Source organism: Pseudophryne corroboree, chromosome 1 (genome assembly GCF_028390025.1).
Source record: "Pseudophryne corroboree isolate aPseCor3 chromosome 1, aPseCor3.hap2, whole genome shotgun sequence".
Lineage (NCBI taxonomy): Eukaryota > Metazoa > Chordata > Amphibia > Anura > Myobatrachidae > Pseudophryne > Pseudophryne corroboree.
This window is the reverse complement of record NC_086444.1, coordinates 976,657,081-976,669,365: the sequence shown is the minus strand read 5'-3', so window position 1 is coordinate 976,669,365 and position 12,285 is coordinate 976,657,081. Positions and strand designations below refer to the sequence as shown.

At 44.4% G+C, this 12,285-nt stretch overlaps 1 protein-coding gene across 1 annotated transcript in view; it reads left to right on the top strand.

The window, feature by feature from the left end:
• TMEM131L (transmembrane 131 like) overlaps positions 1-12,285 on the top strand; it is a 121,208-nt gene that overhangs the window by 52,082 nt on the left and 56,841 nt on the right. Inside the window, exons 12-13 of the mRNA XM_063956644.1 lie at positions 5,745-5,927; positions 6,293-6,371. Coding sequence (XP_063812714.1) covers positions 5,745-5,927; positions 6,293-6,371 — 262 coding nt within the window. The remainder of the gene's footprint in view (positions 1-5,744; positions 5,928-6,292; positions 6,372-12,285) is intronic.

Below are 12,285 nucleotides of genomic sequence, written 5' to 3'. Positions count from 1 at the left end.
CTTAGGCTACTGGACACCATTAGCTCCAGAGGGATCGACCGCAGGCCCAGCCTTGATGTTCGGTCCCGGAGCCGCGCCGCCGTCCCCCTTACAGAGCCAGAAGCAGGAAGATGGTCCGGAAAATCGGCGGCATGAAGACGTCCTGTCTTCACCAAGGTAGCGCACAGCACTGCAGCTGTGCGCCATTGCTCCTCATACACACTTCACACTCCGGTCACTGAGGGTGCAGAGCGCTGGGGGGGGGGGGGGGGGGGGCGCTCTGAGGCAGCAATAAAAACACCTTGGCTGGCTAAAATACCTCAATATATAGCCCCTGGGGCTATATATGAGGTAAATACCCCTGCCAGAATCCCAAAATAAGCGGGAGAATAGGCCGCGAAAAAGGGGCGGAGCCTATCTCCTCAGCACACTGGCGCCATTTTTCCCTCACAGCTCGGCTGGAAGGAAGCTCCCTGGCTCTTCCCTGCATTTCTACAATACAGTAAGAGGGAAAAAGAGAGGGGGGGCACTAAATTGGCATTGTATACAGTATAAGCAGCTATTAGGGACATAACTCAGTTAGTCCCTGTATATATATAGCGCTCTGGTGTGTGCTGGCATACTCTTACTCTGTCCCCCCAAAGGGCTTTTGTGGGTCCTGTCCTCTATTTGAGCATTCCCTGTGTGTGTGGAGTGTGTCGGTACGGCTGTGTCGACATGTTTGAGGAGGATAATGATGTGGAGGGAGAGCAGATGCCTTTAGCAGAGATGTCACCCCCTGCGGGGCAGACACCTGAGTGGATGGTATTATGGCAAGAAATGAGTGCACGTATAGACTCCTTACATAAAAAATTTGACGACATGCCGACTGTGGGACAGCCGAGTCTTCAGCTCGTGCCGGTCCAAGGGTCTCAAAAGTCATCAGGGGCTCTAAAACGCCCGTTATCTCAGGTGGCACAAGTAGATGTCGACACGGATACTGACGCCAGTGTCGACGACGATGAGTCAAATTTAATGCCCGTTAAGGCCATTCGCTGCATGATTGAGGCAATGAAAGAGGTGTTAAATATTTCTGATTTACATCCAGGTACCACAAAAAAAAAGGGTATTATGTTTGGGGAGAAAAAACTACCTGTAGTTTTTCCCCCGTCAGATGAATTAAATGAAGTGTGTGAAGAAGCGTGGGCTTCCCCTGATAAGAAATTGGTGATTCCTAAGAAATTACTAATGGCGTTCCCTTTCCCGCCAGAGGATAGGTTACGTTGGGAAACACCCCCGAGGGTGGATAAAGCGCTCACACGTTTGTCAAAAAAGGTGGCACTACCGTCCCAGGATACGGCCGCCCTTAAGGAACCTGCTGATAGAAGGCAGGAGGCGATCCTGAAGTCTGTATATACACACTCAGGCATTATACTCAGACCAGCAATTGCGTCAGCTTGGATGTGCAGTGCTGCCGCTGCATGGTCAGATAACCTGTCAGAAAATATTGACACACTAGACAGAGACACGATCCTGTTAACAATTGACCATATAAAAGACTCAGTCTTATACATGAGAGATGCACAGAGGGAAATCTGCCGGCTGGCATCTAAAGTAAGTGCACTATCTATCTCTGCTAGGAGATGTTTATGGACTCGCCAGTGGACTGGAGATGCAGATTCCAAAAGGCACATGGAAGTTTTGCCTTATAAAGGGGAGGAATTATTTGGGGATGGTCTCTCCGACCTAGTTTCCACAGCAACGTCTGGGAAGTCAGCATTTTTACCCCATGTCCCCTCGCAGCCTAAGAAGGCGCCATTTTATCAGGTTCAGTCCTTTCGATCCCAGAAAAATAAGCGGGGGAAAAGGAGGGTCTTTTCTGTCAAGAGGCAGAGGCAGGGGAAAAAGGCTGCAGCAAACAGCAGGTTCCCAGGAACAAAAGTCCTCCCCCGCTTCCTCTTCCAAGTCCGCCGCATGACGGTGGGGCTTCACAAGCGGAGCCGGGTACGGTGGGGGCCCGCCTCAGGAATTTCAGCGATCAGTGGGTTCGCTCACAGGTGGATCCCTGGATCCTTCAAATAGTATCTCAAGGATACAGGCTGGAATTCGAGGCGATTCCACCCCGCCGTTTCCTAAAATCCGCCTTGCCGATTGCTCCCTCAGACAGGGAGGCAGTGCTAGCGGCAATTCACAAGCTGTATTCCCAGCAGGTGATAATCAAGGTACCCCTACTCCAACAAGGCCGGGGTTACTATTCCACACTATTTGTGGTACCGAAACCGGACGGTTCGGTGAGACCCATTCTAAATTTGAAGTCCTTGAACACATACATAAAAAAATTCAAGTTCAAGATGGAATCGCTCAGGGCGGTTATTGCAAGCCTGGACGAGGGGGATTACATGGTATCCCTGGACATCAAGGATGCTTACCTACATGTCCCCATTTACAATTCTCACCAGGAGTACCTCAGATTTGTGGTACAGGATTGCCATTACCAATTCCAGACGCTGCCGTTTGGACTCTCCACGGCACCGAGGGTATTTACCAAGGTTTGGCGGAAATGATGATACTCCTTCGAAAAAAGGGAGTTTTAATTATCCCATACTTGGACGATCTCCTAATAAAGGCACGATCCAAGGAACAGTTGTTAGTGGGAGTAGCACTATCTCAGGAAGTGCTGAGCCAGCACGGTTGGATTCTGAATATCCCAAAGTCACAGCTGGTCCCCACGACACGTCTAATGTTCCTGGGAATGATTCTGGACACGGCCCAGAAAAAAGTGTTTCTCCCGGAGGAGAAAGCCAGGGAGTTGTCTTCTCTAGTCAGAGACCTCCTAAAACCAAAACAGGTATCGGTGCATCACTGCACGCGAGTCCTGGGAAAGATGGTAGCTTCCTACGAAGCAATTCCATTCGGCAGGTTCCATGCCAGAATCTTTCAGTGGAACCTGTTGGACAAGTGGTCCGGATCGCATCTTCAGATGCATCGTTTAATAACCCTGTCTCCACGAACCAGGGTGTCTCTTCTGTGGTGGCTGAACAGTGCTCATCTTCTGGAGGGCCGCAGATTCGGCATACAGGACTGGGTCCTGGTGACCACGGATGCCAGCCTACGAGGCTGGGGGGCAGTCACAAAGGGAAGAAATTTCCTGGGACTATGGTCAAGTCAGGAGACTGCCCTTCACATAAATATTCTGGAACTAAGGGCCATTTACAATGCCCTAAGTAAAGCAAAATCCCTGCTCCTACACCAGCCGGTGCTGATCCAGTCAGACAACATCACGGCAGTCGCCCATGTGAATCGACAGGGCGGCACAAGAAGCAGGACGGCGATGGCAGAAGCCACAAAAAATCTCCGATGGGCGGAGAATCATGTACTAGCACTGTCAGCAGTGTTCATCCCGGGAGTGGACAACTGGGAAGCAGACTTTCTCAGCAGGCACGACCTCCACCCGGGAGAGTGGGGACTTCATCCAGAAGTCTTCCAAATGATTGTAAATCAATGGGGTCGTCCACAGGTGGACATGATGGCGTCCTGCATAAACAAAAAACTAGAGAAGTATTGCGCCAGGTCAAGAGACCCTCAGGCGATAGCGGTGGACGCCCTAGTGACACCGTGGGTGTACCGGTCAGTGTATGTGTTCCCTCCTCTACCTCTCATACCAAAGGTACTGAGAATAATAAGAAAGCGAGGAGTAAACACAATTCTCGTGGTTCCGGATTGGCCAAGAAGAGCGTGGTACCCGGAACTTCAAGAGATGATCTCAGAGGACCCTTGGTCCCTGCCGCTCAGACAGGACCTGCTACAGCAGGGCCCCTGTCTGTTCCAAGACTTACCGCGGCTGCGTTTGACGGCATGGCGGTTGAACGCCGGATCCTGAAGGAAAAGGGCATTCCGGAGGAAGTCATTCCTACGCTTATTAAAGCCAGGAAAGATGTTACGGCAAAACATTATCACCGCATATGGCGGAAATATGTTGCATGGTGCGAGGCCAAAAAGGCCCCAACAGAGGAATTTCAACTGGGTCGATTTCTGCATTTCCTGCAAGCAGGAGTGAATATGGGCCTAAAACTAGGCTCCATTAAAGTACAGATCTCGGCTCTGTCGATTTTCTTTCAAAAGGAACTAGCTTCAGTACCTGAAGTTCAGACATTTGTGAAAGGAGTGCTGCATATTCAGCCCCCATTTGTGCCTCCTGTGGCACCGTGGGATCTCAACGTGATGTTGAATTTCTTGAAATCACATTGGTTTGAGCCACTAAAAACCTTGGATCTGAAATATCTCACGTGGAAAGTAGTCATGTTATTGGCCCTGGCATCAGCCAGGCGAGTGTCAGAATTGGCGGCTTTATCATGTAAAAGCCCTTATCTGATTTTTCATATGGATAGGGCAGAATTGAGGACTCGTCCCCAGTTTCTCCCTAAGGTGGTGTCAGCGTTTCACCTGAACCAGCCTATTGTGGTGCCTGCGGCTACTAAGGATTTGGAGGACTCCAAGTTGCTAGACGTTGTCAGGGCCCTGAAAATATATGTTTCCAGGACGGCTGGAGTCAGAAAATCTGACTCGCTGTTTATCCTATATGCACCCAACAAGCTGGGTGCTCCTGCTTCTGAGCAGACTGTTGCTCGTTGGATTTGTAGTGCAATTCAGCTTGCACATACTGTGGCAGGCCTGCCACAGCCTAAATCTGTCAATGCCCATTCCACAAGGAAGGTGGGCTCATCTTGGGCGGCTGCCCGAGGGGTCTCGGCTTTACAACTTTGCCGAGCAGCTACTTGGTCAGGGGCAAACACGTTTGCAAAATTCTATAAATTTGATACCCTGGCTGAGGAGGACCTGGAGTTCTCTCATTCGGTGCTGCAGAGTCATCCGCACTCTCCCGCCCGTTTGGGAGCTTTGGTATAATCCCCATGGTCCTTACGGAGTTCCCAGCATCCACTAGGACGTTAGAGAAAATAAGAATTTACTCACCGGTAATTCTGTTTCTCGTAGTCCGTAGTGGATGCTGGGCGCCCATCCCAAGTGCGGTCTATCTGCAATACTTGTACATAGTTATTGTTAACTAAATCGGGTTATTGTTGAGCCATCTGTTGAGAGGCTCTATTGTTTCATACTGTTAACTGTGTTTCATATCACGAGTTGTACGGTGTGATTGGTGTGGCTGGTATGAGTCTTACCCGGGATTCAAAATCCTTCCTTATTGTGTACGCTCGTCCGGGCACAGTACCTAACTGAGGCTTGGAGGAGGGTCATAGTGGGAGGAGCCAGTGCACACCAGGTAGTCTAAGATCTTTCTAGAGTGCCCAGCCTCCTTTGGAGCCCGCTATTCCCCATGGTCCTTACGGAGTTCCCAGCATCCACTACGGACTACGAGAAACAGAATTACCGGTGAGTAAATTCTTATTTTTTTTCCCTTTTTTTAAAACTAAAATCATTTGGGATAGGGTTAAAGTCATGTTCTTCACTCATAAAAAAAACCCCGACCATTTCGGAGCGGTTTTCGCCGAAATAAATAGTTAAGTGGTTAATACACCACAGGAGCAATTAGTATATTCAGACTACCATTCTGTAGACTGCACTATCAACTGTATGCGTTATCCTATTACGTGGGGTCTTAGAACATATGGATTAGCATTTTGGAAATATGCTTGTGTAAGTGTGCCTGCCACTGTGCGCCATAATACAGCAGATGGCTTGGCTTGACTCTCCTTCACTTAAAATTGTCAAATGAATCAGTCCCGTTATATACGATATATTAACGTGTCTGATTCTGTGTCTTATTACAGAATGCAGTCAGATTGTAAAAAAAAAATCTGTGGATAAGTTTTCTTCTGACTCCAGTTCGGAGTGTGGCAGTTCTCGCGGCAGTGTACGCGCTAGCCGTGGTAGCTGGGGAAGTTGGAGCAGCACTAGCAGTTCTGATGGCGATAAGAAGAATACCCTCCCTAATCGGCTTTACTTCCCGCCAAGTAAGTAGTTAATGATCAGGAATTCTGTCTATATAATGGTGGTAACCATAAGCCAAGGTCTCTTGAGAACTTGGCCATTTGTTTAGCCAAATGAATAATCAGATCTGCCCAGATGAGTTTTAAGTCCTTGACCAAATTTTACATTGGTGGCTTTGTGATGTGGTTGTGAAGTTGCCACACTCGCTATTTGAGCTTGTGATAAAGTTAAGGCAATATATAATCTAAAAAAATATATATATATATTCTTGTGTGTTCTGATGTGTATGAATTATTGCATAGAATAGTTATACGTTCCTATAGATGCAAGTGTACATATGCTCAGTAGTGGTCCTAATCTGATTGTACAAACCTTTTTTTTATTGTAGGAGAAAGCCAATCACAAAATAATTTTCCTGCAGAAAATCCAATTTCTTTAAATCTCTCTCACAGCATTTGTAATACAAGGTAAGACTGGTTCTCACCTAATAGTTCTGGTTTCACTGAACTGTGAAAGTTTAGGGACACAAATCCATTAGATGAAGAATCAGTGCAGCTACTGTACCTACAGGAAGCAGGAGCAATGTTTCTTCTTTGTAAACATTTCAGATCCTTGTACAACAAGGTTATTTGTGTGTCCATTATTTTTCTGTTTATGAATGTTTTCTGTCAAAGGAGTCACTCCAGTTAGGTACGAGTTTCAAGTTTGTTTCATGAAACTCGCAGACTTTGCACTAATGCGCGCACCTGAGAATTATCCAATCCAATTAATGATGCCTATTCGTTGTACTCCCAGCATGAATTTGCGAATTGTCTGCCAAATGGAATGTGATAAAAGTGCATGACAATGTGGGATGACGTTCCTAGACCCCAAAAATGACAATTTTGTTTGCAGAATGATACAGAAGGTTGTTAGTGGGCATAAGGAACGTACTGGAGGTTTTTAAATGGTGTTACATGGCTGATATGTGCAGTTTTTTATTTTTTTATACAAAAATAAAAAGTAACTTTCATGCAGAAAAGTAGGAAAAAATATGCTTTTGGGGTACTTTGAGGTGACTAAAAAAATATAAATAGCAATTTTTCAAAAAAATAAATACTCATTAAATTTGGGGTGCAATGAAAAAGTTGATTTTGGAGTAAGTTGAGGCCATTTATTTTTTAAACTCTAAGAAATGACATGTAGTTATTGGGCTAATTTTGGCCAGCATAGATGGTGTAATTGTTATCATTACTGCCTCACAGCACTGAGGTCGTGGGTTTGATTCCCACCATGGCCCTAACTGTGTGGAGTTTGTATATTCTCCCCGTACTTGTGTGGTTTTCCTCCGGGTGCTCCGTTTCCTCCCACAATCCAAAAATATAATGGTAGGTTACTTGGCTCCCAACAAAATTAACCCTAGTGTGAATGTTTGTGCATGTACATGTGGTAGGTAATATAGATTGTAAGCTTCCCTGGGGCAAGGACAGATGTGAATGGTCAAATATTCTGTGTAAAGCACTGCAGAATATGTGTGTGTTATATAAACAACTGGTAATAAATATTAATAATAAATAAATAAGCTGGAAACGTACAGTTGCCTAATTAGTCATATGGGCGGGATGTCCAAGAGGTTCTGCTCAGGGTCCCGACATTTTAACTTTAAAATAGGGATTTTCTCTGCATCTCTCGCCCCTCATTGAGGTGCGAACGAAAAATTATAGTTTGGTTCAATTTGAGTTTCTGATCGGATTGCAAAATGAATTTGTAATGCAAATTTGCAGAGACAACGGCAACTCGTGTTCTGTAAATTGCACCTAATTGGATTCATCCCCAAAGAGTCAATAGTTCTGTGCTGTTAGTAGTGGATGGAAGAAAGAGTAGTTCTGCATATTGATGCAGCCAAAATGTAACTGATTTGCAGTGTATTAAGAAATGTTTCTTCTTATAGTCATTCTGCCTTGGTTTTGTGGTTAAGAGACTATAGTTTATGGAAGACTTTCTGTTAGACACAGATAGAGAAGTTTGATATATGAATACTCTTCCCGGTTTTGTTTGTAGAACACGTTAGCATCGGAAACTGTTTTTTTGTGTCCCTTTTTTTGCACTATGTTATCATGTTTTACAGCACAGATCTTTTTGGACAGCGTCCCCTTCCTTGTTAATCTTCTTGGACAGCTGTCCTCCTATTTTGCGTGAGGCAGATTAACCCACAGATACCTTTCTCCTGTGCAGCAGACATTTCTATTGTAGTACTCAAAGGACGTTAGGGGTTATGTTACCTGAGTAGGAACTTTTGTAATCTCACCTGTTCCTAATTATTTGTAAATAAGCATGCAAGTCTGTAATCTAAACAGACCACTTAAGTTCCTTGACTTGTCCGTATTTATTTTTAACACCGAGTTGGGGTGGGGTTTGGTACTGTTCTACTCTCGCTATTTGCAGAATATTTGGGGGCACCCATTCTTTAAAGAGGAGAATCCCCTGTTTCAGACAAGGCAATGCTTTTTTATCTACAGTCATCCATGATCACTCCAGAAAAGGAGTTGGTGCACTCTTGTACTCCTGCCTCACTTTGACAGTAAATCGACTGATACACAAGGAGTCCAGCAGCCATGATGGAGATTATACTAACTGTTCATTCCAGCTTGGGGTAGAAAGAAAACTAACCCCACAGGTGATGTGGTACTTTGGTGGTTTCTTAAGCGGTGTGAATTCCCAGCCTTTTTGTTGCTTTTTATTGTGCCTCTGTGACCTTTACAATGGAATTATCTCATATTTAGGGGTGTGGCGGAATCACACACAAAGTTGTAGAAGGTGGCAAATATGCAAATGGTAATTCTTGTAGGGAGGACTGCAGCAGCTCAGATAGGTGTGGTAATCCCTTCTTGTTTAGCAGTTTGACCAACTTTATTCAGTAAATGAAAAATTTCTTCCACTCTTGTGCTACTACCTAATTACTACTGTGCATCTAGTATTGGGTTATAAACAAACACAAGGTATTTTCTGGAGAAAAATAAAACAAGGTGATTTTAATTTTTAGGGGACGTCAAAGAAAAACAGCTGAAACTAAAATCCAAATGTGTTGAGGCTAAAAGTGGCAAAAAATAGGCTGGTGTGGACAACAGTGCCTCAGTAGGGAGAGGGTTAAATAAAAGTTTCAACGTACTGTACTGTGTAGATGTTGTAAAGCAGTTTTGGGTCAGAAAGGAAGATCTCATCCTCCATCAGCAACAAATGCTCACTCTGCAGAAATATTCTGTGATGTTACTTGCATCTTCCTGAACACTAGTAAAACAGAAATCAGTCTCTGATATGAATTTCTCACTAGTAACTGTATCTGCAGAAATATTTTTGACTTTTTTTTTCGAGACGTTTATGCTTAACTCATAAATTTAGTTTGATTTCCTACAATATAATTGTTCAGCTCTTCTGCTTTCACAATCTTGTGATGCATCCACAGAGGTTCACAACAAGTACTGTAAGGGTGACATTATAAGAGAGCCCCTTCCAGACTGTTTAGTGCAGAGGTTCTCAAATGCAGTACTCAAGGCACCCCAATGGTCCAGGTTTTAGGTACATCCATGCTTGGCCACAGGAGACTTAATTAGTACCTCAGTCAATTTGAGTTAACCATCTGTGCTGAGCCATGGAAATGCCTAAAACCTGGAGTGTTGGGGGTGCCTTGAGGAACGCGTTTGAGAAGCTCTGGTTTAGTGGATACCTTAGAAATGTTCCCATTTTCCATAAACACAACCATGGATTTTAAGTAACATGTCATGGGGTGTATTCAATTATTTTTGGAAACTGCCGTCTTGTCGGAAAGATGGCAATTTCCAACTTGTTTAGGTCAGAAGGGATTGCAAGCTGTTCAATGCCGGCTCAGATTTTCCGACAAGTCGGTAATTCCGACTTGTCGGAAAGAACGCGGATCGGCGGCTCCACGTGTTTTCTCGGAAACACGGCCAAATCCAACAGTTTTTGGCCGCAAATCCGAATTTAACAAAAGTCTGATTAGCATTGTGGTGAACGCCTCCCCCCCAAAAAAGGGAATATCAGGACTGGGAAGTTTTAAAAGAATGGCGACGAAACCTTTTGAAAAGTTAACCAAGGACCCCACACTTTGTTAAATGAAGTGGCAGAGTGATTAAGTAAGCTTTGTCATGTATTCCATTCTATGAATGTACCATATACGATAGAGGATTGTTTGCAATGATGGTGCAGCGGGCTTTTTCCAATCTAGAGCTATTTGGCATGTTGTTGTAGAAATAATGTGCTGAATCAGTTTATTTTGATGCTTAGTCAGTTCTGGGAAACCCAAAGGGAGTAGAAAACATTTAGGGTCAAGGGGGATGGAGGTCTCGAGAATCTGTGAAATGAGAATTAGAATTTCCTTCCATAATGCGGTTATTTTCAGACAGGACCACCAAATATGCAGTAAGGTGCCCTCCCCGTGTCAACCCCTCCAGCACCTATCTGAGGTATTAGGGTACATTACACATAAACGAGAAGGTACATAGTACCTTCTATACAGAATTTTATAAATATTTTCTTTTACTCTAACACAAATTGAGCTGGAGGTGGCGTTCCCCCAGACCTCTCCTTTTCCCAGGCTACTTCATGGGGATCTCGAACAGTAGGGGCTGCATCATTTAGTAGAGCGTACAGGTCAGAAATTAGACCTTTGGTTGAGCAACGTCTCAAACAAAAAGTTTCAAAAATGGCCAGGGGCCTATTAACCAACTGGCTACCCCTTTTCGAATGAAAGTGTCTAATTTGTAGGAAATGGTAAAAAAAATCGTTGCGTGGTAGTTCTGACTTCTCCTGAATCTGGGAAAACTGTGGGAAGGTAATGTCCTTAGTAATATCTTTAAGAAATAGAATGTTGTTTTGTTTCCAGTGAGGAAAGGAAGTATTAACCATCCCGGGGGGGGAAATCAGGATTATGGAATAAGGGAATTAATGGCGATGGAGCGGGGGCCAGTTTATACTTCCTATTAACAAAATCCCAGATAAACAATGACTGGGAGACAATTGGATGGGCTTTCACTAATCGCGGACAAGTCTCCCTGGATAACCAAAGAAGGGAGGAGGCTGTGGAGAGGTCCAATTCAGCATCTTCGATATTAACCCAGACTTTTCTTGCATCTGGGTTACACCATTGTACACATTGAACCAGTTGAGATGCCAAATGGTATCTTTTAAAGTCAGGAATGCCCAGTCCACCGTTCTGCGTTGGACACTGTAGTATTTTCAGCCTGACCCTAGGACATTTGCCATTCCAAATAAAGTGAGAAGTTTGAAATTGTAAAAATTTTAAAACATAGGGAGGTATATATATTGGTAAAGTTTGAAAAAGGTATAAGAGCCGAGGAAACACATTAATTTTTACGGAGTTCATTCTGCCGATCCATGAGATATAGTGAGACGACCAGGCTTGAAAATCAGATTAAATTTGATCTAAAATACGCTTAAAGTTGGCCTGAAACAGCTGATGAAGGCTACGTGTCAAAAAACAAAACAAAAAAAAAATCCCAAGTATTTTATCCTTTGTTTATGCCAGTTAAAGGGAAATTATGTTTCTAAAAGACGTTTGGTGGGAGCTGGTAGGTGAAAATTAAGTACCTCCGTCTTGCTTGCTTTCATTTTGTATCCTGAATATAAAGAATAAAGATCAGTTTCTGAGAGGAGTGGCTGTAAAGCCTGTACAGGATTAGAAAGAGTAATTAAGATGTCATCCGCATATAAAGAAATTTTATGCTCCATGGAGCCGATTCTCACCCCCAAAATGGCCGGGTTGCAGCGAATCCTTGCTGCCAAGGGTTTGATCACAAGAGCAAATATCAGGGGTGAGAGTGGGCAGTCCTGTCTAGTACCATTAGCAATTCCGAAGCTTGAGGATGTAATTTTATTAACCAAGACTCTTGCCATCGGTGATCGGTACGGTGCCGAAATACCGTCATAGATTTTTCCAAAGAACCCCATTTTACGCTGTATTTCAAAGATGAAACACCAAGAAATGCGGTCAAACGCCTTCTCTATATCCAGAGCCATTACGATAACAGGTGATTTCTGTTTGTGAATAGAATGAATTATGTCAATAGTCCTCCTGGTGTTGTCTGATCCTTGACGTCCAGGAATAAAACCTACTTGGTCTGGGTGGATCAAGTAAGAAAGAAGGGGGGCCAAGCGAGAGGCCACAATCTTAGCATAGATTTTAAGGCCTACATTAAGCAGAGATATTGGTCTGTAGTTTTGGCAAAGTGAGGGATCTCTGTCAGCAGGGCCGGCGCTACCATTAGGCAGCTTTAGGCAGCTGCCTATGGGCGTAGGCCACTGGAGGGCGGTACCACACATGCTGCAGTGCCAATGAGAAAATGCATTCTTTATTATTCCCTCGGT